Consider the following 25,300-nt stretch of genomic DNA (forward strand, 5'->3'; position numbering starts at 1 on the left):
AAAATGGCATATTAGTATTTGTAGATGAATTTCTCAAGGCCAGCCGTAAGAACAGGCAGGGCAGTAAGTGGTAGGGGGGAGGTGCATGGTAGGGCTCCTTGTCCCTAAGCAGTTTCTCTCTCTGAACTTCTAACTGGTGTCTGAAATTTATCCACAGAGAATTATTCCTCTGGGTCATGAGGAATTAGCCATTTGGAATCCTTTAGTAGAATGCAGATACACTCCTGAGAGCGATAGCATCTTATCTAGTAAGAATAGTTGCCACTTAACTGAGAGCAAGACCCTGCAGCAGCCATGCAGAAACCCAACTGGAAAATTCACTGCACTCATCGTGCGCAGTTTTGCCTTGTTGTGATTAATGTTCAAAAACATGTAGTTACCAGAATCTTTGCTCTTAAAGCAGATTGGTAAGTAGAATTCACATGTCAGCATGGAAAGTAATAAAACAAAAATAGTAACCTCACCAGCATCTTTTAATGATCTGCTATTAAAGATGGGCAAAAATCAGCAAAGGATCCTTTGCCTCTACAAGCAGAAAGAAAGAAGAGAATTGAATCAGTTAAAGGTAGTTCAAGCCAAGTCAAACAAACAAACCTTTGTAACCCCTTATATATTTCAGGCATAATTGTTTTCTGACTGACCTAGATGTATCCACCAACAGAACAAATTACAATGTCAGCTGATGTGTTTGATGTGCTTAATAAATTTCTTTTGTAAAGTTTATAATTTTGATGTTCTTGATTATGGAATGGAGCCACACGATAAATTTTAATGCTGCTTTTTAGATGTCTGGATGAAAAGAACTAATAACTTTGAAAAAAGAAGTAAAAGGGATTATTTCAAGTTTCCATGGCTCTGACACCATTCATAAAAGCATTACCCACTTCAGAACCTGGTGTTTTATTGGGGTAAAAAAATGTTGGGGAATGTGTCAGTCTTTCTGGAATTCCCTCTGTGGAACTCCAGCAATGCTGGGAGCACCTACCAGCATATGTTGTCCAGCATTTTCTACAATAGTAACATTGTGAAAGATAGTAAATCCAAGCTGAAGCCAGAAAAAAAAAAAAATAACCCCTGTGTGTTTTTTTGCATATGATAGGGTACTTTGAAAACGCTTGGAGGTTAATTTTTGACATAAAGTAAATTTGGTTAGGGTAGATGTTCTTTACTTTTTCAGGGTTATAGAATACCTTTGAGGATATGATGAAACTTATGAACCTGTTTCCCAGAACTATGACATAATTTTGCATGTATTTTCATGCAAAAGCCCAGCTATGAATCCCTGGCTTCCAGGAGTTCATTGTGTCCCTCAGTGTCGTGGCATCTTCCCTTTATACTTCGGCTATAGGTAATTTACTGGCAATAAGTATTAGAAGGAAAAGATAACTGGGATTAATTGTTGTATTGTGGGAATATTACTTTTTAACTTCGAGAGTAGCTGAGCCTAAAGCTCAACTCCAGGTGTCATAACTCTGCACTTTAAAGATTCAACTCAGTGGTGTTCTCTTTCTCAGCGTTGGAAAGGCAGCCTTGCAGCTTAGCAGCAGGCTGGAAGCTTCTACCACAGGAGACTCCGTGTAATGCCAATGGTGCCATTTCTCACATTCTGTAGTTTTCAAACAGGTATAAATTAACGTCAACCTATAATAAAAGTAAAACTACTTACCTGAACTGAATGACAAAGTTCATGCCTCTGGTTTTGTTAAACATTCATGCAGAATTGATTTTCTGTCTCATTCTTTCATATCTTTAATTAGTAATCATTATGGCTTGTTTTTTCTACTCTTGCCCAGTAGATGGTACTGTCAGCTTTATTTTGAAATAGTCCCTTTCCAGGGTAGATCATTTAAAAATTTCTTGTTTTCCGAACAGTAAAGTTATTTTTAGCTCTTTTCCTCTCAGTTACCTTTTTGCCACTTTCTACACTGACATTTTTAGGTGAGCACACCAGGTATAGTAAACACATGTCAGCTGGGAACTTGTATCTGAAATATGTAGTAGAGAACATTTTCACTTCCCTTAACAATTTCAGCTTTGTCAGTCTAAAAACCTTTTAATCATGGTAGAGTACATGCATAAAATTTTTTAAGGTGCTGTGTTTTCCTGGTGAAAGGAATAGTAATTTTTGCCTCAGCCTCTTCTGACTTGTGGTTTGAATGATTAAATGAATTGTTCTGTTGGCATGTTGACTAAATAGATGTTTTAGATTGGGGAATGGCGGTCTTAAGTTTCACTACTACATATTGGCATGCTCATCTATATTTCTGTGAAACATCTAGAAACTTTAAGCAAAAAGTTTATGATTTGAATGGTGAGCTTTCCAGTTTTTCATCAACTGTCAAAATTAGTGGATCCCGGCGCCTGGGTGGCTCAGTTGGTTGAGCAACTGCCTTCCGCTCAGGTCATGATCCCCGACTTCCGGGATCGAGTCCGCCTCGGGCTCCTAGCTTCTTGGGGAGTCTGCTTCTCCCTCTGGCCTTCTCCTCTCTTATGTTCTCTCTCACTCATTGTCTCTCAAATAAATAAATAAAATCTTCAAAAAAAATTTTTTTTAAATAAATTTAAAAAAATTAGTGGATCCTTGAGATCATTTTTTTTTTAAGATTTTATTTATTTATTTGACAGACAGAAATCACAAGTAGGCAGAGAGGCAGGCAGAGAGAGAGAAGGGGAAGCAGGCTCCCTACCGAGCAGAGAGCCCGATGCGGGACTCGATCCCAGGACCCTGAGATCATGACCTGAGCCGAAAACAGAGGCTTAACCCACGGAGCCATCCAGGTGTCCCGAGATCATTTTATTTTATGGAAAAACAGAGGACTATGGAAAATTTGAACTTCATGAATAGGAGAGAAAACCTAATTGTTTCAAAGAGGATAGTGGTGGTGTCCCTGCACAGAGATGGTGGTTAAGCCTTCAACCCATACTCAGTACAACCTGGCTATTGCAGAAACATACTTGGTTTGAAGCTTGCCATGAGATGAGAGGAATTTGCAATATTTGAAGTCAAAATGTCCATGAAATCAAAATGCCTGTAATTTTGATAGCCTTGACCTGTAGCTAGTAGATCTGTTCACATCTCATAGACTTTACCGGTTGTTTTGGAGGACTCCAGGTGAATAGGATGGAGAATTCCAAAAAGCAGTGAAAGAAAGAAGTGTAGAACTGGGGCTCACGTGGCTCACACTTGTCTTCTTCATCTACATCTTGGAAATATAAGGAGTTGCGAGTGTAGGTCATTATTTCTGGAAGAAAGATTTCTTTCTCTTGGCCTGGGTGAATTGGGTGAGACAAGTTGATTCCTGGGAAAACAGTAATTCTTCTTTTATAATTTTGATTACTAAGTAAGTAGTAATACGAAATAAGAAAAGAGGGGAAAAAATAAAAGCCCTATCAAGAACTGGTGTTTGAAATGATAGAACACGTGGAGTGAGCAGTCAATTCTACCAGCACAGTGCAGGGCTGGTTGGTAATTTTATCGGAAGAAGTACCTTGCTGCTTTGTTCTGTTTTTCCGTCCCCGAATCCCTAGGTTAGTAAAACGCAAAGGACTTAATATTAGCACAGGGCTTATCTAGATATATTTGCTGAAATGAACTTTTAAAGCATAATCAGTTTGCTTCAAGACTGTATGTGTCAGCCATGAAACGATTACCATTTTGAGCGCTTTTGTAAACGTTGCCTCTTTCTACCATGTTGTCCCTAGTTTCGGGTGAACGAGTTTGGAGCCCTGGAAGTTATCACAGATGAGAGTGAGATGGAAAACGTGAAAAAAGCAACAGCTACCACAACTTGGATGGTACCAACCGCTCAAGAAGGTATGAATGGGTCATCTGCAGGGCCTTTTCTGTTGAGAGTTTTAAAATAAGAATATCTAGGTTTTATAAAATAGGCTGGAACTTTGGAAATCCTGGGTGATTTTCATGGCACATGTTCTTAGGTAAATTTCTATAACAAAACTCATACAGAACCAACTTTTATATTTTAAAATAACTGTAAACTGTCTTCTTTCCTAATGCCAGATCTGTTAATTGGCAAGGTTAATTGGCAATTATCAAGTAAATCCAGTTTTGTAGTAGCCTACCCAGGTGATTTAGCCAAAAGCCTGCCATCTTTTTCTCATCTATCCGATGGTTGTAACTAACACCTATATGCTGATGACTCCTAAATCTGTATCTCCAGCCCCGACCTCTCCCCCGAGCACCAGGCCCGTATTTCCACCTGCCTACTGGACATCTCCACCTGGATGTCCCACAGGTACCTCAAACTCCACATGTCTGAAATGCGATTCATTTTCTATTTCCTTCTCCCCTTCCCCCAGACCTGCTCTTTCCTCTGTAACCCGTATTTCAGTTGGTGGTGGCACCATCCACCCGGTGGACAAGCAAGAAATCTAGGAGTCATCCTGAATTTGTTCTGCCCCGGTCCCGCGGCCTGTTCCTCAATCCTCTTGGTTTTTATTTCCTAAATACGTCTCAGATCTGGCTTTTTCTACTAATGACCGCTGCCCCTGCCTCGGTGTAGGCCCTTCTCAGCTCTCACCTGAACTGTCGCGGCCTCCACCTGGAGAACCACTCTGCTGCTAGTTTCACCTGATTGGTCCCACACCTTGAAGTCAGGGGAACCTTTGTAGATTGCTTACCCGATTTCTTCACTTCGCTGATTTCTGATTGTCTCTGTAGCGGACCGTACAAAGATCCGGTGGCACCACCCACCTGCCTGCTGTGCCTTTCTGCTCTCTGTTCTGTTCTCTCCGTACACAGTGTCCTGGTAGCGCCAGCAGCACTGAATTCCATGTCATTCTCCCAATACGTCGTGTGGTATCCTCCTCCTTGCCTCTGCTCATGCTCTCTCTCCTGGCTGGGATGCCATTTCTCTCTTTGTCCAGTTGGCAAATGCCTCTGGCTTTCAAAACCCAGTTGAGGCTTTATACCAGACAAGCCTTCCCTGACCTTACCCCAGCCAACTGAATCACTTCTTCCTCTGTACTACTTCTGGAACTGGTTCATGCTTTAAGTGCATGTTATCACATTTTATTATGCATATTGGTTTTCTTGCCTGTCTTCTCTTCTAGACTGTGAGCTATCTTGGGCAAGGTCTGTACTGTCATTATCAGTGTCTAGTGTAAACTGGTGCCTAATACATGTTTGCTGAATGAATGATTAGCCTAACAAATTCAGGCAGAAGGAAGTGTGAGTTCCTAAATGATTTGGGTCATTACGATTTAGGAGCTCTTTTATATGAAAAGTCACATAGATGGTGATTTAACCAATTTAGTAGAATAAAACCACTCATCAAAAGGTAAATAACAAAGATAAGCCTTTTTAAATTGTGTCAAAGATACATCCATAAAATAGGATTCTGTAGATTGACAGTTTCATCTTCTGAATTTAGTAATGAAAATTTCTTTATCTTACTTTGAACTCTGCAGAAAAAGCCTTAGATAAACTTTTATCTTTTCTGCAAAATATTTTTTTGTTGTATAAGTGATTTGAATGATCCCTCCTAAGCCCGTTCTCTTTTCTCTCCCAAGCACTATATATTGGTCATTCATTCATTCAACGAACATTATTCTTGTATTGTGTTGCTAACAAAATTATTAGAAGAAAAAGTTTAAATGTATTTTGGAATATTTTCTGTCATGGTTCTAATTGTTTTTTTGTTTTTTTGTTTTCTCCTTTTCATCTTCTAGTCTTTTCAGAGAAGACTGGGATGCCTTTCAGGTTGAAGGATCCAGTGAAAGTAGAAGGGCTTCAATTCTGTGAGAACTGTTGTCAGTATGGCAATGTAGATGAGTGTCTTTCTGGAGGAAACTATTGCAGCCAGAATTGTGCCCGGCATATCAAAGACAAGTAGGTTTTTGCCCTGTTCCATCTATACAATGGGTTTTAGAGTCCAAGGTCATGGTACTTGGGAATACAGAGGCTGTCCGACGTTGGTCACCCACTCATGCCCTTTATTCTCCCAGAGACTTTGCCTTTAGAGACATGTGGATGCTGACCCCATTACTTCCATCGTGTCTGATCTGAGCTGTCCTGCTTAAGTCATATCTGCATGTACAACCTCTTCCTCCTTAGCCTTTCGATTATATCACAGGCTCCTGCTAAGCGTATTTGAATTTCTCTGGGCTGCATACATTTTGATGATACCGATGTTTATGGAAAAGCAGTTTTGTTTGTATTTGAGGGGCTCTTAGGTAACTCCGCTAACACTCCACCCGTGAAACAAAGCCACCACAAACTGGGGACCAGCTGAATGAAGATGGCCTTAGAGAGTTGTGTAACAAGTTGCCCAGCTGGAGATCTTGGGGCAGACTGATGAGAAGACAGGGGTGTCCGCTGTGGCTGACAGTGCTGTGTGACCTGGCCATTTGGGGACTGTCTGACAAAGTTCAGCTAATCACCAGGGTGTGTTTTTTCATATAACTGTGTACCACAAAGAAGTGTCTTGACCCTTATATATTTTTGTGGTGTTTCCCATGTATTTTCACCAGCGTAGTGGGAATTGTCTGTTTTTGTTGGACAACTTTTATTTTACAAAGTTATACTTGGCCTCTTTTCAGTTGCACTTGTCCTTCTTAATAATTACTAGATCTTTGCATTAAAATTGCCCTGAAGACTAAAACATCTCTAAATAATTGTTTCTTTTATTAGTGTGGATGGCAGATGTGAAAGACAAATCATTTTAAACTTGTTACAGCCTGTTTCACAGACGGCACTGATCCCCTTTTGAAATTAATATATAAGCTAATTTCCATTTTCTACCTTGGGCTGTTATATGTGCCAGTGGTTTCAAGTGTTACTTAGCTGTGATGTTCTGATGCCTACATACTTCTCCTGGTGGTTAATGTTTTTCCTTTGGAGGATGGTTTTTTTTTTTTTTTTAATTGCATGATAGTCAACATGTAGATATTTGACAGGTATTGTTTCCTGTCACTATTTTGGGTTTATAAACACAACAGAGATCAGAAGGAAGAAAGGGACATCGGAGAAGACAATGAGGAAGAAGATCCTAAGTGTAGTCGGAAGAAGAAACCGAAATTATCTCTGAAGGCCGACTCCAAGGAGGATGGAGAAGAGAGAGATGATGAGATGGTTAGTATCTCCCGTGCACCTACTGGGGGCACAGGGTGCTTCCTAGGAGAATAGCACCCGGTCAGAGGCGCTGACTTCCAGTGGTGGTTCCATGACTTTCTGTGTTTCCATCTGCGAGTTACCTTCCTACCCTCTTCTGGGTGTCGCTGTCCACCTTTCAAAATGAGAATAATAAATAATGGTATTCCTCCCTTAGGCTGAAGAAAGAGGGTGTGCTGATATTTATTTCCGGAGAGCAAGGCCACAGCAAAATCTTCAATTTTGCAAATGAATCTTCAATCCCTCTCAATAGCAAAAATGTCAATCCCATTTTGGTAAATTACAGACAGATCACATAAAACTATGCAAGTAGGTAGAAAATGGCAGATAAATGTTAGGTATATTTAGGGGAAACTAATTCAGAATGTGCTAATTAAGGCATAAATATCCTATCCCTAAAGTATATATAGTGGTCCTATGTGAAAAGAGAACTTGGAAAGTCTTGAAATTGAAGACTTCCCCTTCACATCGGTGTTGACCCACCATTATTTGCTCGTCTCTCTCCTAGGAGCTGGGAACACAGGGGATGTGTGGCAGTGGGAGAACAGGAGCTCTCTTCTTAAGGACACCACATTCTTTTAAGGGGATAGCTAATAAACAGGAGACACGGCAGCCTGTGATAAATGCTATGTGAGAACAAAGTAGGGCACGAGGATTGGCTGACTCCTTTAAGCTGGGCTATCAGGGAGGCCTCCCAGAGAAGCTGGCAAGAACAGTGTGATCTCCGTAACAAGAGGGAGCCCCAGCTTTGCCAAAGGACTGAGGAGCCCCCGGGGCAATGGAATGGCTGGGAAGAGCCCCTAAAGCAAGAACCTGTGTGACGTGTTTTGTTTGAGGAAATAAAGTTTAGTTGAGACTTAAAGGTCAAGGGAGGGTAGAGTTAGATGAAGCTGAAGAGGTTCAGGCCATGTAAGGCTTCCTGAGAAACCAGACTTAGGGGGTTTCATTCTGCTTTGTGTGTGATGGGAAACCATGAGCAAGTTGAAGGCAAGGGAATATGATGGCATGATTTATGTTTTAAAGCAATGGCTTTAGTGTTGGCATGTGAAAGTGAGAATGAAATCAGGGAAACACTCAGTTTATTGCAGTAGACTCATTAAGAGGGCTAGGGAGGTTAGAAGTCACTGGATTTAGGGTAGATGTTGGAGGCGGTCTTACCAAGGTGGTGAGGGAGAAAGAAGGATCAGGAAAAACTCAGGTTTTGGCTTAAATAATTGACTGGGTAATGACTTCTTTTATTGAGGATGGGAAGGCAAGACTGGAATACAGAATCTAGAGTCCACTGGCATCGTGGGTTTGAGATGTTCATTAGGTATCCAAGTGGAGATCCCAAGTGGGCAGTCAGATACAGGAGTCTGGAGTCAAGGAAGAGGGTCGGGGCTACAGACTGGGGATATTGGGCAGGCAGATGATATTTAAAACCCAGGAAGAGGGATTCAGTAGAGAAGAGAAAGGAAGTGGGTTGGAGGAGACACCAGCAAAGGGACTGAGAAAGACAGGCCAGTGGGGTGTGAGGAAAATCCGCACACAGTGGTCAAGCAGCTATAAGAAGAAAGTGCTCCAAGGAGGCAGGAACGGTATCTGAGTTGCTGCAGAGTGTGATTCTTGGAAACGTTCTTATTTTGTAATGACCTCAGGCCAAAAGCAACACAGTACTCAAATGACCTGTATTCTTTCTTTCTTTAAAAGTTATGAAGTGAAATTGAAGAAAAGTACAAAAAATAATAATGCTCTCTGACAGCTCTCTAACTTTTCGTTGGTGCCAATTTCATGAGCTTTTAAAATCATAATTTTCCTTTCTTGCTGTAGGAGAACAAGCAAGATGGAAGAATCCTGAGGGGTTCACAGAGAGCCCGAAGGAAAAGACGGGGTGATTCAGCTGTACTGAAGCAGGGTAAGTTGATGAAAGAAAGATTTTACTTGTGGCTTTATGAAGTGGAAAATAATTCACACAGGTAGACATTTTCGTCTTAATTGGAATGTACACTATGGTAGTGAAGGTACTGTTTTGGGATTTTTTTTTAATTTTTTCAATAAAAATCAGGGTTTTGAAGAAGTAGATAAGGAAAAAAATGGAAATTAGTAACTTCTGAGTAGTGTCCATTCAAACTTGAAAACAGCTTCCGATATTTTTCCACCAAATAGGTTTTTTTTTTCTACTTTTGCACATTGACTAAAACCTTTGTTCTTGTTCATTTCCTAAGACCAAGTTTTCAATGTTTCCTCTCAAACCACAGCCTCCTGATGGGGAGCTTTTTTTTTTTTTTTTTTTTTTTTTGTCATTGCTTCTCAGGCAACACTTTATTTTCACTACGAATCCAGTCCTTAGACCCTTTCCTTTTACACTTGACTGGATGACCTGACCTCCTTATTCATCCTGGCCCTGAGCTCATTTCTACAGACGCCCACTAGATTTTGTCTTGCCTTTCTGATGCGTCCCATCTGTCCGCCAGCCCTTTGTGTCAGGTCTGTCCACTGAGGACAGCCCCACCGCTGACCTGGCCATTCCTGTCATCCCTGCAAACTAGGGCGGGAGGCCAGTGTGTCTCCTCACAGCGTGGATGCATTCCTTGACCGTTCCTCTCTCAGTTCCTCAGAAACGGCTTCAAGTATTTCTGCCTGCCTCAGGCACACAGCCTAACTCATGTTCTGCAGGGAGATGACCTTCTGTTTTACATCACTGAGATGATAGGGGGTAAACTCCTCACTCTGCTCTCGGCCTCACCAGTGTTTTAACCTTTCTCTCCCTTCTGCTTTTCTGTCTTCAGAGCCCCAGCTCTTCTGGGACCTTGTTCCTTCACTCATTTATTTTTGCCCCTTACGTGTTTAGAATTTCTTTTTTTCTTTTCATGGGCTCCATCTTAGCGTGCTCAAATCTCACCCCCCCCCAAATACCTTTCACTATTATGTTCTTCCTTTCATTTCTATTATTTATTAAATAAATCCACAATAAAATGGATATTGGCTGGCGGCATACCTTTATCACTCATAGATTCTTTTGCAGCTCAAAGTCAGGCCCTTGCTGAATTGACCGTCCCCTCCCTTCCCAAATTAGCGGCCATTCCCTAAGCACTCCTTGCTCTGGCCTCTTCTTAGTCCTCAGCTTCTTGATCTCAGGAAACATTTTTGGATCATCTTGTTTCACGATACTCTTCTGTCTTGTTTCCCTGTGTTGTCTCCATCATTTATTCTAAATTCTTCTGCTCTCTCTTCTGCCATCATAACTGTTTATACACCACAGTTTACTCCTTACCTTTGTTTCTTTGGAAGAGGGGCCAGGAGGAGACTGGGAAATACCAGTCATGGAAGTAAAAGAAGATCCCAGCATAGTAGTAGTTAAGGAAGTAAGACTTCACAAGATACACCTCTGACTTCTTACATCTGGGAACCCTAGCCTATTAGTCTCACTTGCTTTTCAGGTTTGCCTCCTAAAGGAAAGAAAGCCTGGTGCTGGGCATCCTACCTGGAGGAGGAAAAAGCTGTGGCAGTGCCCGCGAAGCTCTTCAAGGAGGTACGGGCCCTTCTAGAAAGCATTGTCTGCATTGTCTATAAGGGCATCGTCTACAAGGGCAAAGGGTCTGGAATTCTGATCTGGAATTAGGATTGATGTCTCTGTTGTTTGTTTAAGAAATGTGACTTGGGATAATTTCTCAAACATACTGTATTTCATGAGTGTATTTATGTGGAGGGGATAGTGCAAGGGCAGCTAACGTTAATATAGGCTGACCACGCCCCCATGCCCCATGCACGGACACACGTCGGGACACACTTGCTCTTTTCTCTTGACATTTACCAGGCTCCCACTCAGTAATTTTAAGAGGGATACCTCTACTACTGCCAAAAAGCTCATACATAAAGAAAATCTGGCATGAAATTTCATGTCAACATTATGGCTTTGGGAGAAGTGAAAATGGGTTACTGAGGTTTATGTAATATCACAACAACAATCTAAAAGCAGGTTATTGTATTCTGTTAACTGTAATAAAAACATTTTGTCATGAGTGACTTAAGCTCAGTTAGAAGTATAGCTACCAGGTGTGGTTCTGAGTAGTAGCTGCCACCACTGGGCTAAACCTGGGGTCAGGAAGCCTTTTCTGTAAAAGGGCCAGATGATATATATTTCAGACTTTGTAGGGTATCTGGGCTCAGTTACTGCAACTCAGTTCTGTTGTTGTAATAAAAGCAGCCGTCGACAATATATAAAAGAAGGGCTATGGCTATATTCTTGTGAAACTTTATAAAAACAGGTTGTGGGCTGGATTAGACCCATAGAGCGTAGTCCACTGAACCTTGATTTAAATTATTTATATGTAATCATGGTGTGTAATACATCCTCCATTGATACCTTGTTAGCTGTGCATTCACATAGGCAGTTTTAAAAACATAATGAATAGTAAATGTTGCGATGATTACATCTACATTAAGAATATTTAAATGTGGGGCGCCTGGGTGGCTCAGTGGGTTAAAGCCTCTGCCTTCGGCTCGGGTCATGATCCCAGGGTGCTGGGATCGAGCCCCACGTCAGGCTCTCTGCTCGGCGGGAAGCCTGCTTCCTCCTGTCTCTCTGCCTCCCTCTCTGCCTACTTGTGATCTCTCTCTGTCAGATAAATAAATAAAATCTTAAAAAAAAATGTAATTGTAATTACATATGGACTTGTTCTATATAATTATTTTCTGTAAATTTGATTCTTTGTAGAATAGATTTTTTTTACACTAAAAAAAGTTTAAGTACACCTAATTACTTGAATCAGTGAAACAGCCTTGTAATTCACACTGTAAGAGTACTAGAAGAATGTGACTATGTCCTTCAGGGCCCTGTCCTCTAGGTCCCAGATTTGCCTCTCCCCGTAATAAGTGATTACTGCTACCAGTTCATCCATCCCCTTCCTAGACAATTGTATGTGCAAATAAGCAGTAGATATACAGATCCTGTCCTCCCCATCTTCAACCAAATAGTAACATGTCACACACACTGGGTGAGACTTTGCTTTTTTTTTTTTGTTAACTTAGTTTGGAAGGATTCCATCATTCCATCATGATTCCCTTCATCGTTCTTTTTTTCTTCATCATTCTTTTATATCGATTATTAGTTAATTAATATATTAATCATATCTTTTCCATAATAAGTTGCTCTCTATTAGTGGACACACTATTAACATATATGTTAATATATGACAGATATATGATACCCATATATAAATGTTTTGGTGAATGACCTTGGATACTCCTGTCATTCTGCACATTATGAGGGTATCTCTGTGGATAATTTCCCAGAAGTAGAATTACTAAGACAAACCGAGTGTCCTTTTTGAAGAGATAGCAGGAGATGGCAAGAGGTTGGGCCAGTTTCGATCCCTGCCGGCGATGTGTGTGTGCCTGTTCCCCCAGAGCCTTGCCCACACTGTGTTACCAGACTTTTTGATCTTGACAAACCTGATTAGGGAAAATATGTTCTAGTGTGATTTTACCTTGTATGACTGTCATGGATGAGGTTGAACATCTTTTCAGATACATAAGACATTTCCTTTTCTGTGACCTTTTTATAGTCTTTGATAATTTTCCACTGAATTATTCGGTGGTCCTTTTCTTTTGGATTTTTAAGAATTACTTAACTGTTTGGTTAGTCTTTATTTAAGAGTGGTAATTAGTCACATTTTAATTGGGCTTTCAGGATAGAATACTAAAACCAGTGTCATTTTGCATTTTAGTATCAATCCTTTCCATATAACAAAAATGGGTTTAAAGTTGGCATGAAATTAGAAGGCGTGGACCCTGAACATCAGTCTGTGTACTGTGTCCTCACTGTGGCTGAGGTAAGCCTAGCCTTGTCTTTATTTTTGCAGTAAGATGGCGATTATGGGGTTTTAATAATGGGAAAAGGTTCCATTTATTGAGTGCTGATACTAGGCATCATACTTCTTGTTTTGTGTATTAACTCACTGAATCTTTATAAGAATCCTATGCAGTTCATGTGTTTTCATTTCTGTTCTATAGATAAAGGAACTGAGGCTCAGAGAGCTTAAGTGATGTTTACAAGGCCACACAACTTCAAAGTAGTAGAAGCAGGATTTGACCCCAGGTCCTTGTGACTCCATAGTTTTGGTCATATTGTGGTTCCTTAACATAGGAAACAGACCAACGAGGAGGGGGAAGTGCTGGGTGGCCCAGTCAGTTCTGTGTCTGCCTTTGGCTCAGGTCATGATCCCAGAGTCATGGGATGGAGTCCTGCATCAGGCTCCCTGTTCAACGGGGAGTCTTCTTCTCCCTCTGCCCTTCTCCCCTGACTTGTTCTTTCTCTCTCTCAAATAAATAAATAAAATCTTCAAAAAAAAAAAAAAAGAGAAAAAGAACTAGACCAACAGATATTTATATATCTTTTAGTATTTCAAGGTACCTCTGTGAAATTTTTTGAGAAAAATTGTCCTAGTCTATTTATATATTTATCTTAGTCTAGTATATTATACTAGTATATTATATACATAATACACTAGTATACTAGTATATTACTGAGAGCGTTTCTTAGAATTTACTGCCACTTGGATTTTAACCGTATGTTCCAGAGGACTTTCCATGGCAGTAAATAAGCATCTCCCTTTATTATTCAAGAATGGTTAGTGGTCCCGGCTCTGCGCTCTTGCCTCAAGCTTCCTGACCGACTTCTGTAGAGCAGGTGCTCCTGGAGTGTTTAGAGGTCTACTGTGTCATGTGCTCCCACCTGAATGCATCTGCTGTGCTAGAGGCCAAGGGATTGAGAGGCTGGACTTCTATCTGAGAACCCAAGGCAGAGAGTGACACAGCTGAGGCCTCCTCAACCCATGTGAAATTTTAACTCAGAACTTCCCCAAGAGCAGCCCTCTAGGCAGCTGCGTGGCCTCAGCATTCAGCACGCGTTACATAAAGTGAGTTCTTACCGGCGTTCCAGGGAACCTGCCTCTGCTAAGTATGAGTTGAGAAAGGCTTTTCTCGCTTTCTCCCAACGCAGCTACTGGTAGAGAGGAGAAGCTGTTGACCTCCCTCCGTGTACCAGCCTTGGCCGGCGCTCACAGTCTGCAGCGCTCTGCAAAGGCCAAGAGCCAGCACTGAGGCAGCGGACAGCGGGGCGTCACCCTGGGGCTCCGCAGGGTCTGCGTGCCCTGTGCGGGGCTGGCTCCGTCCCTGCCGGCTCTCCTTGCTGATGCATGCTGGTACAATATAAAGAACGGAGAGAGGGCATGGATATGTGGGAAAATCAGTCTTCGTGCAGTATCTTTGCGCTCCTAATATAACTGGGAAGAATGCCAAAGCACGGCAGCTCAGTTCTTCCCAGAGAAGGCCTTTGCCTTTAGATTTTGTCATTTTGTTCACTTGCTTTTATGGCTGGTCATGAGGGCGCTTAGATGAACATAGGCTATGTCCCACTGTCAGTCTGTGTTTATTTGCGTACCAAAATCAGTAGATTTTGTTTTAGTTTGTAAACAAGCTTTATACAGAGATATTCTGGGTATTTTGGATTTCTTTCTGTTTTTCTAGTCAGTCAGCCTGCCTTACCTATTTCAGGTTTGCGGGTACCGGATAAAACTGCACTTCGACGGCTACTCTGATTGCTACGACTTCTGGGTAAACGCAGATGCTCTGGATATTCACCCGGTGGGGTGGTGTGAGAAGACCGGCCATAAGCTCCGTCCTCCCAAAGGTATTGTCCCTTTTGTGTTTCATATTTTAAATGCTGTAAAATCTTCTTTCCTTATACCGTGATTTGGGATTTTTAAGAATTCAGACTTTATGATGATTCAGGTAGACCCTAATTTCAAGCTTACTGTTTATGAAGAAAAATGCGTTCATTAAAGTGAAGGAAGTGTAGAAAGTAGAATCCTTTTTAATGATAAACTATGTTCATGTACTTATTTGTATATAAAATAACATTGGATTGATTCTTAATTTTTTTTTAACTTGTTCATCTTCATTTTTTATTTTAAACAAATTACATGGTTCCAATGATATATGCCCTAGGTTCAAGATTGATACTTAATTTTGAATACAAATTTTAGTGACAGATTTCTTTCGTACACACACCCCTCCTTCCCCGCCCCCCCACCCCCCACAGCTGACTCTTGAATAACACGGTGGTTGGGGCCACCATCTCCCAGCACAGTTGAAAATCCACGTGTAACTTTTGACGCGCTAAAAACTTAATTACTAATAGCCTGCTGTTGACCAGAAACTTTACTGGGCATATAAATAGTCAAATTAACACAAGTTTTGTATGTTACATAGATGATATACTATCTTTTTACCATAAAGTAAGCTAGAGAAAAGGAAACGTTATTAAGAAAATCATAAGGAAGAGAAGATAGGAGTAAGTGGCCCCATACTGTGCAAACCTGTGTTATTCAGGGTTGAGTATTTAGATCCTTGGAAAAACACGTTTGAAAATTTAGTTCTAACCTGTTGACATGACAAAGTTTACTTACTCATATTTCATTATATAGAAAATCTCTAGAAATTATGCATTGAATTCACGAATCTTAATATTTAGGAGATTGGGAGGGAGAATGTAGCCCTAAACACTGGTTTGAGTGGGGGTTGAATTAATAACAATTACTTTTTTGTTCCTGAGTTCTCTATACTACAGTCTGCCAGTGATTCTGCCTGTTTCATTTTTACCTAAAGATCCAAGAATAACAGATAACCATCTTTTTCCAGTCCATCTCTGGTGTATTTCATAATATCTTATTTCTTTCCTTTTCAACTGTTTCATTCAATATTGCTTACTTGGTGTCAAAGATCCAGGTGACCAGTGTGGTATTTTTGGCCTGTCTCAGGGCTCTCATTTTTTCATGGGCTACCCATCCTTTGGTTTTAAGTGAAAAATTAATGGCAGAATGGTATTTTCGGATGGCTGAAGGATTAAACAAAAACACGTAGAAAAAAATGAGGATGAAAAAGAGAATCTGAAAGCCTTTATATAAATTGACCTCCTATATGAGGTGAATTATTCGCTGTTCTTTTCGTGCTGCCTTCTGGACTTTAATGGAGGTAGAAGAGAGCACATGAGCCAATAAAATAAAATGCTCAATTTCCTTTTTAAAGGAAATGTTGGCTTCAACAGCATTAAATGTGAAATTGTGAGCATGAAGGCAAGGACATTTCCATTATTATAATTTGCCAACATCCTTACTTCATAAATCTTGAATTGTCATTCTTGTGGTGATAGACTAAAAAGATTTTATCTGTTTTATTACTGTTTTCCCCAGTTTCCAACTTGTACCTGCAAGTGAGTTTCCCAAAATAGAATAGGTGAGGGGAAAATAAAGATTTTGACTCCCCCGCTCACTCGTTGACTGTGGAGCAGTTATACTTAAATACTGATATAAATAGCCTGGTAATAAGCAGACCTGAGTATAAGACATATTTATTACCTTTTATTTATATCCTTTATCGTTCATTCAGAATTGAAAAAATAATACAATTTGTTGGAAATAAACACAGCCTGTGTGAGACAATCCATAGTTATGAATTATGAGTTAAATTTTGTCTTTTTATAAAAATCGATTGTTCGATTTCAGCATGTTGGAGGTGTAGCTGAAAGTGGGAATGGAAAATTAAGTATGAAACATTTTTACATTTTACTCAATCTGTGTATATGTGCTTATCCAAGGTTATAAAGAAGAAGAATTTAATTGGCAGACCTATCTTAAGACATGCAGAGCTCAAGCTGCTCCCAAGTCATTGTTTGAAAACCAGAATATAGTAAGTACATCCAAAATACTTTTCCTTTCAAGGGAAGTGACTTTTGATGTTTTGCAGGATAAACTAAAAGTGATACCAAGAGACTATAGTAAATTTTATTGTTTTGGTAAATAAAGCACTCTTAGTTAAACTTTAAAATTCCTTAAATTTTAAATAGCTTAAAATTATCATGAATACATATTTGATAGCCAAATCATGGTTATTGTGTTTTATTGAAGGGTGGAAGGCAACACAGGAAGGAAACCTGGTGAATTTACAGTAAAAGTACATAAAAAATTAAATTGGGATATTTTATTGTTAGTGTCCATTTTTAGAGTGCTGTTCACATGGGATTCATGCAGTGAAATGAGGGCAGCCCTCTTGGGATTTGCATGCTTAGGGATGGTGAGTCACCTTCCCTCCAGCGAGTAGCTTCCTTTTGCCATGTAACAGAAGCAAAGTCTGGATGTGTATGTATTTCTCATATTTTTGGCTCGTGTTCCCATTTTCCACAGTGTTTTCCCTGTTGCATATCTGAGGAAGCCCAACATGTTACACTCTTCTTCCTTGTCCCCGTTCTGATCTAACTGGAATTAACAGAGAGCAGGCAGGCGGAAAGCCAAAATACCATCTTTCTAACAGTTAAGGGCTCAGTTGGAGTACATGCATGACCTCTATCTGTTGACAAATGAGCTCGTGGATTCTGAGACCTCGAATTACGATGTACTGGCCCTTCTGCCCCATCCCCCAAGCCCAGGAGCACTGGATTGGGGCAGACCTACACCCCGCAGGGACAGAACAAGCCTGTAGAGGGGTGGAAATTCCATGCCCTGTAGGCCAGTTTGCTCTTGTGAGTGGGACCACTTCCTTCTTCCAGATTCACCAGTCAGGTGACAGTGAGTGAGAACGTAGAGAGAGACAATGTTTCAGTAATGAGGTTCCCTCCAAATGGAAATGAATATTAGGACGGGGTAGAAACTTTCTCACCCACTCCACATACCTTCCGTTTGTGAAATGGTTTTAACCAGTTGTTTCAGGCATTGGTCTGATGGCTAAACAAGTCTCTGATCGAATTGAGCATAGGCCAGGTTGAATCAGAGAACTGAAGAGGGCTGTGTGTGTGTGTATGTGTGTGTGTGTGTGTGTTTAGGTGACTAATACAGCTAATGAGCCAGATCATTTTTTTAAAAATCTCTTAATTGAGAGGAGAGCTTAATTACTGAAATGTAAATACCATGTTGTCAGTAGGTATTCTCTGTCAAGACAAGGGAGGGAGGTCAGTTAGGTGGAAAATTCAGCAGCCTGCTCCAAGATTCCTAATCCCTGTCTGGTTCTCTGAGGATGCGTTCAGTCGGGGATTTGATTAACTGCCTTGAACCGTCATCTTAAATTCTGTGCAGTGCTAGTGTACAGCTTAATCTTGAGCAATGGGTTTGATCTCCAAGACACAATTAACTTTTCTATCCCTAAATTCTTCTACCTCAGAATATGCAAATTTTTGTGGTCAGAGCTCTGGTAAATAATTTCAGAACTTAAACGTACCGTCAGGGTGTCTGTGTACCATTAAATCCTGCTCCTTCTATTCATCTAGGACATAAGCTAACATTTTCAGATACGTGTTATCTACACTTCTGTAATGAGAGCTGGATAGTTATAGTAAAATGAGAGATAACAGTTGTTTTGCTTAAAGTAAGTAGAATAGTTATCTGTATGCTTAAGTCTGGACAGAGGATTTTTTTAAGAAGGGCAGAAATGACTTGGGGCGTTACGATTGGCATAACTGATACCCAGTACATCTCTCCAAGTTAGGATAGTTTTCCCCACACAAGATCCTGGGAATGTTTATATTTTAGTGCGCCTCAGGCACTAAATCTTATTGAGCTGTTATTGTCTTAGTTCCATATCCCAGATGGCTGATCATGTTTGGTGTTCGTTATATTAAAAATTATTTTGAATGGCCATGTGTGTTCAGCCGTTTGTTTTGCTGCTTTTGTGAATAATATCTGTAGTGTTAGGTAAAAGTTGTAATAATTTGCAGCTTTTCATGTCTGAAGATGACCTACTTTCAGTAGAGTACTCTTTAGAGAGATCGCTTCAGAAATGGGAGTGAACTTGGACTGACTCATACACATTTTTAACTTGATTAACTGCATATTTTGTGTGAAATAATTTTCATGATTAAGTCTGTAATCAAGGACAAGAAAAACAAAAAGGGAACTGTATGGTGAATTAAACTTGCCTAACTAGTGGAATTGTCTAACTAGGGTGCCAGAAAACATATTGAAATTGCTTAAACTCTGTGAGGTTATGAGTATTTTGGTCTGGAGGTCCAGATATCCGCCTAGTGACTTGGGTGTACCAATAGGACATTGTTTTATCATTGCTGCTTGTTGGAAGGCGAACCTGCTTGAAAACCAGTACATGCTCTTTAAATAATGTGAAGGCGGCTGACGGACGCCAGGCCTTCAGGGGGGAGGTGTAGAGAGGGTACAGATCTAGCTGTTAAGTGTGTGCTTATCTCTAATTAAATCTGTGTGTTTCGTAGACAGTGATCCCATCAGGCTTTCGAGTTGGAATGAAGCTCGAAGCTGTAGACAAAAAGAATCCTGCATTCATCTGTGTTGCTACGGTAACAGATATGGTGGACAATCGTTTCCTGGTACATTTTGACAACTGGGACGAGAGCTATGACTATTGGTGAGACCTTTTCCGTTGCAGTGTGCTGTCTGTGATGGGTGTGTTCAAGGCCACCAGGTGCATGGAAACAATACTAATGCAAAGCTCATAACAAGAAAACAACAGTGCTTTGTCCCATTCTTTGCCATTTCAGATTTTTAATTTTGCACTTATTTCATAAGGCACGTATTTCTAAATAGTATCCTTCAATTCGACTTCATGACTTGTATTTTCACTCATTCCTGCTGTGGAAGTGTGGTTTACCCCCCACCCAACACAAGTTCATGTGGGAGTGCCCAGAGATGCATACTTCCCTCTTATCCTGGGTGTCCTCTGTCATTTTCTGAGAAAATAATTTCCTTCATATTTTTATTCTCAGTAACTAATTAAACCATTTTTAATTGCCAAATACAAATATATTAATTGAGAAATATTCTTAATCCTTAGAGTTTTGGGACATACTACATAAAGGAGTAGGAGCAACATATTAGAAAATCATATACCTGTAATTCTAATAAAGCCATCATATTTTGATTAAGCAGTTGAAATAGTGATTTCCATACCTAATTCAAATTTATTGATCATTACAATTCAGTTTCCTGGTGAAGGTAATTTCTGAAGTACTTAATTCCTTCCTAGAACACTGGCAATGAGAACATATCATTATAAAATACGGCCAGTGTTACAGTATCAATTTAATACTAATTTATATAGGTGTTGCTGCATTTCAGGAAAGCTTGTTTCCTGACCTGACTTTTCAGTATGCATACATTTAAAAATTCAGCTGAGCTGTCAATCATTTCCATTACTCCTCAAATTGGATTCTTAGAGACCAGTTTTACTTACAATGTTTTAAAAAGGAGAGGCATTGAATCCATTTGCTATTCATACTTTTTAAATGCTTTCTGTTATATATTACATGTATTTTTTGCAGAATTTCTTTTAAGGGTAGACAGGCAGTTCCATTATTACACCACGTAGAGTCTTGTACTTCTGAATATTTTCGATGTGTTTTTCCCCAGCTTTTTTCTGCAAAGCATAATTTTCCCCATAGCGTGTCTTTTCATTCCGTTTGCAATAAAAATTTTTGAAATATAGACCATTTTAAGCATATACAAAAGTAGAATAATAGTGACCTGCCTGCAGCCACTTTGCAGCATCAAAAATTATCAACTTAAGATTCACTCTTGTTTTCTCTGTATTCCTTCTCCTGATATCCCAACTTCAGGATTATTTTAAAGCAAATTTCAGATAGCATAGCATTTCATTAGTGTATATTTCAGCGTGTGTCTTTTAAAGATAGGGATTCTTTTTCTCCAGATTCACTGTTATAAATGCTATCTTGTTATTGACATACTTAAACATTCTTCCCAATTATCTTAGTTTTGTGGTTTTTTGTGTGTTGTTGTTTTCCTTTTTTTTAGATTTGATGGTTTTAAATCCAGATGAGGTGTACACTTCATGATTGTTTTGATGTTTCTCCTGATCTCTTTCTTTATAGATTCCCATTCCTCTCCTTCTCTACCCCTTGTAACTTTTATTGAAGAAATGAAGGTGCTTGTCCTGTTGAGTCTCCCACAGTCTGGACTTCTTGATTGAATTCTCATATTGCTTACCATGTTCATCTGTTCCTCTTATTTCTTAATAATTCGTGGTTTCTGTTTCATTCAAAATTATCTGTACCTAACTTGAGTCAGGGAATCGATGAGAAAACATTTAAATTGAGTAATACCATAAATCTGTTCTGAGGTCAAGTGTGTTTCTCCCTTGCTGTGTTTGATGTGCTATGATGGTGACAGTAGCAGAGTGATGACCAGATCCATTAATAAAGTGATACTTCAGGGTCGCCTGGCTGACTCAGTCAGAAGACCTTGTGACTCTTGATCTCAAGGTCATGAGTTCGAGCCCCATGTTGGGTATAGAGATTATTTATTTAAATAAATATTTTAAAAGATAAGCGATACTTTAAACCAATTATTAAAATTTGTTAAAATGAGTGCTTTTTGTTTTTAAAGTTCTGATTCATTTAGGGTGATTTTTATTTTTAGCTTTTGTCTGATTTAAACAAAATGGGTAAATGTTTATTTTTTGTGGTCTTAGAAGTATTAGAGAGTTTTAAAAGTGTTAAGTTGTTTGTCATAAGATGTGTTTCCTTTAAAAACATTCTTCTAGAAAAAAGTAATGAAAAGCCTAGAAGACTTTGTCACATTCATTTTTCTTTGATGCCAAATGCCTAGGGAATAGGAAAGATACTGGGTTCTTTTTTTAGAAAGAGCAGAGAAAAAAAGATTTTTTTTAACACTGATTTTTGTATTTTTATGAGCACAGACTAATTATTTTTAGGACAAAATGTACTTTGAGGGTTTACTTATACTTTTAACTGTTGACATGAAATCATATTTTGTTCATTGTCAGAATAAGAGTACAGTGTGTTCTCTTTCTCAGTATGCAATTATGGCACATTGAAAATTGCTTAAATGCATTGGAATTTCTCCAGCTTTATTAAATATTATGTTCTTTGATCTTTGAATTTTGAGATGGGTTTTATCTATATAAATTACTTGTTTAGGTATGTAATTGAGGTTACAAATAAGATTGCTTTCTGAATTTAAAATGGTTTGGAAATGAGATTTTTTTTCCCATTTGGATTGAATAGTGATCTTACATCTTTTTTTTACCTTAGTGGGAGTTGGAAAACATGTATAGTTGACCCTTGAACAGTGTAGGGGCAGGAGTTCTCACCCCCAGTACAGTCACAAATTCGTGTGTAACTTCTGACTCTCCAAAAACTTAATAGTCTGCTATTGACTGGAAGCCTTACTGATCACATAGCCAGTTGATGAATTTGTATTTTGCATGCTATGAGTGTTATATACTGTTTTCTTTTAATAAAGAAAGCTAGAGATAAGAAAATATTATTAAGAAAATCATAAGGAAGAGAAAATACATTTATAGTACTGTATATATTGGAAAAAATCCACATACAAGTGGACCCATGCAGTTCAAACATGTATTATTCAAGGGGTCAAGTATATAAATCTGTCTGCATTTGTAGTAGTACAAATGCAATGAAATGTTTCTTCCTTCCAAAGAGGAAAACTGAAAATGCATGCAGAGTTGAAGTAGTTTTTACTAAAGGGGAAATAGTATATGTTAGAATAAAATTTGCTTTACCTCTGGGTTTCCCATGTGCTATTATTATACTGGTAATTGCTAGCAGCTTAATTCTATCCCCTTGACAGTCATTAGACTTATTAATAATCCTAAATAGCTTGGAATAGTAGAACTAGAAAGGACTTGAAAGTTGGGGAGGATCACCATCAAGGTGAGGATGCCATTGTCCTCCCAGAGCTCCTCACTGAGGGCAGTGTCAAAGTTAACAGGTTTGTCGTCATTTGAGAAGCATGGGTTGATGGTGGTCACAGTTACAGAGAAGAAAGGAACCTAGGTAGCTCTGCATTTCTTCCCTGAGGGGCTCGGGGTCTGGGGAGGGGCACAAATCATGGGCTGCATGGTACAAGGTTTGTGCTTAGTTTTTAGAACCAACTACTTGCTGTCTAAGGTGGTGGGTAGGGGGAAGGACTGACTGATAGAATGGAGGGTTCTTGGGGAAGGTTTCCTGGAGGATATGGGATTTGAGCTGGACCATGAAGGATGATAGGAATCAGCTCTTGGATGTTGGGATGGAATATTCCTGGCCGAGGAAAGCATGTGCTTGTGTTTAGGCCCAAGCGAGCAAACAGAGGTATGTTTGGGGAATGGCAGCCCATCTGTTTAATAAGTGACTTTACTCATGTCTAAGCTTTAGTTGCTCCCTTTGCAAAAGGGATAACAATACGTACCTCATAGGGTGGTGTGAGGATTAAAATAAAAGTTTAAGAAGCAGAAACCAGTTTGCAGAAGGTTAAAGAGATGGCTACAAGGGACTTCAGGGAGAGAAGCTAGGTCCTGGAGGTGAAAGTGGATTATGGGGTGTTAAGGGTGGGGGCAGTCAACAGGGTAGGGTTCCCTGCACAAAAAGAGTTTTGGGCTTAGTTATCAGGCTGAAGAAATGAGGCCACCATGAGGAAGATATCTGAGACTGTGGTCCTGTAGGAAGAGCTAACCTGGGGGAGAAAGGAGCTCCCTTCCCCATCAGCCTGGAGAAGATGAAGAAATGATAGGAAAATTTGAGAGAAGCATAATGATGTGGCATCTCCTTTCTCTTTCCCAAGGAGTCCCTGTTAGTGAAAAATCACGTTTTAAGCTTAAAGCAAATTAATAATATTGAAAACAGCTGCTATGGGGAATGGGCTTGGAAATGAATTAGGGATGAAAAGAAGAACTACTTAACTCAGCCTGATGAGGTTTGGGGTTTAGTAGTGAAACACAGAGTAATGGAGGCCCCTGAGAATTGGCGTAGACCCAAACCAGGAAAGCAGGGTTCTGGGAAATAAATGGAGTCATCATGCTCTGAATTTAGGGAGTAGGCAAGGCCAAGTGGTGTGTATTTCTTCAAAGAATCTGAACCATTATTGCTTGAAATGAAGACTTTAGTATTTTCCTTAAGTGAGCATCTTGAAATGTTCTCGTTTGACTCTCTGCCTAGATTTGCAGAGTCCGGAGCACATGGATTTTGTTGAGCTTTTGGCTCTGACTTGAGAAAACCAGAATCTCTTTCTTTTCACCTGAAAGGCTTGGTGAAATCTCTTAACCTCTTTCTGTTTCCATAAAATGAATATCTTAGCATCTACTTTCTTTATCCTTATATTAACATGAGTTTTTCGTGAGTGATTTCTTTGGATTCTGACCTTTTCAAAGTCTACCTGTCGAGGTCTGACTGGATCTTAGGAGTCTTCTTGAATAATTTTCACTCACTTATGAAATGGACTTTTTTTTTTTAAGATTTTTTTAAGATTTATTTATTTATTTTTGAGAGAGAGCACATGATCTTGTGCGAGCAGGGAGAGAGGAAGAGGGAGAGAATCCCCCAAGCAGACTCCCTGCTGAGTACAGAGCCCAACACAGGCTCCGTCTCATGACCCTGAGATCATGACCTGAACTGAAATCAAGAGTCAGGACCCTTCACCGACTGAGCCACCGAGGTGCCCCTGAAATGGACTTAAAAAAGTGTTTGACATGGACTTCTTTGATGATTTTTGTAGAAACCCAAAAGAACAAAGGAGGGCTGGTACAGTGATCAACAGTTTACAAACTTCTCACCATTAGTCATTCGTCTATAATTACATTTCTTTCTGGTTCTGTTTCTGCTTTTGAACACTAGATGGGACTAAGAGATGACTTGTTTGACAGTAGTAATAGCAGAAAGGATTTCACAGGCTTCCAACTTCATTCTCAATGAAGTGTTGGCTGATGGGCAGAGTGTGAGTACAATAGATGAAAACAGGGCCATTTCTGTTTTCTCTACTGAGATGGCTTCCTGTTGATTTTAAATGGTAACTTTGATCAGTATTTAGAGAGCATTAAAACCTTACATAAGATTCGAGTAGTACAGGAATGTATGGCTGACATACACCACGGTATTTTTCTTAATTGCAGTTTATAGAGAAATGCAATAAAATCAAAAGAATTAGTAATGTTGCTGTTCTTACTTTAATCACCATGAGCCTGGCAGGTAATTATAAAAACTATTTGATAGCTGTATTAGATTGGGAAGAAAGAAATTAGACAAATGTTGTATGTTGTTTTCTTTTTATTATTTTTCATGAGCCCTATGTGAATTACTGCTTTTCTCTAAAATAAAGTAAGAATTTCTCTGAAATAAAGTAAGAATTTCTCTGAAATAGA

General features: G+C 39.5%; 1 protein-coding gene across 7 annotated transcripts in view; it reads left to right on the forward strand.

Annotated features, from left to right (window-relative positions):
• Positions 1 to 25,300, forward strand: part of L3MBTL3 (L3MBTL histone methyl-lysine binding protein 3) — a 110,191-nt gene that overhangs the window by 26,350 nt on the left and 58,541 nt on the right. For 6 of the 7 annotated variants that reach the window (XM_032843447.1, XM_032843449.1, XM_032843451.1 and 3 more), the window contains exons 4-13: positions 3,703 to 3,814; positions 4,179 to 4,253; positions 5,689 to 5,848; positions 6,958 to 7,090; positions 8,939 to 9,023; positions 10,549 to 10,640; positions 12,838 to 12,942; positions 14,666 to 14,801; positions 16,767 to 16,858; positions 19,383 to 19,534. In XM_032843447.1, coding sequence (XP_032699338.1) covers positions 3,703 to 3,814; positions 4,179 to 4,253; positions 5,689 to 5,848; positions 6,958 to 7,090; positions 8,939 to 9,023; positions 10,549 to 10,640; positions 12,838 to 12,942; positions 14,666 to 14,801; positions 16,767 to 16,858; positions 19,383 to 19,534 — 1,142 coding nt within the window. The remainder of the gene's footprint in view (positions 1 to 3,702; positions 3,815 to 4,178; positions 4,254 to 5,688; positions 5,849 to 6,957; positions 7,091 to 8,938; positions 9,024 to 10,548; positions 10,641 to 12,837; positions 12,943 to 14,665; positions 14,802 to 16,766; positions 16,859 to 19,382; positions 19,535 to 25,300) is intronic. The other variant, XM_032843453.1, reaches the window with a different exon arrangement.

Source organism: Lontra canadensis, unplaced genomic scaffold (assembly GCF_010015895.1).
Source record: "Lontra canadensis isolate GAN:19392208 unplaced genomic scaffold, GSC_riverotter_1.0 scaffold141, whole genome shotgun sequence".
NCBI classification, from domain to species: Eukaryota; Metazoa; Chordata; class Mammalia; order Carnivora; family Mustelidae; genus Lontra; species Lontra canadensis.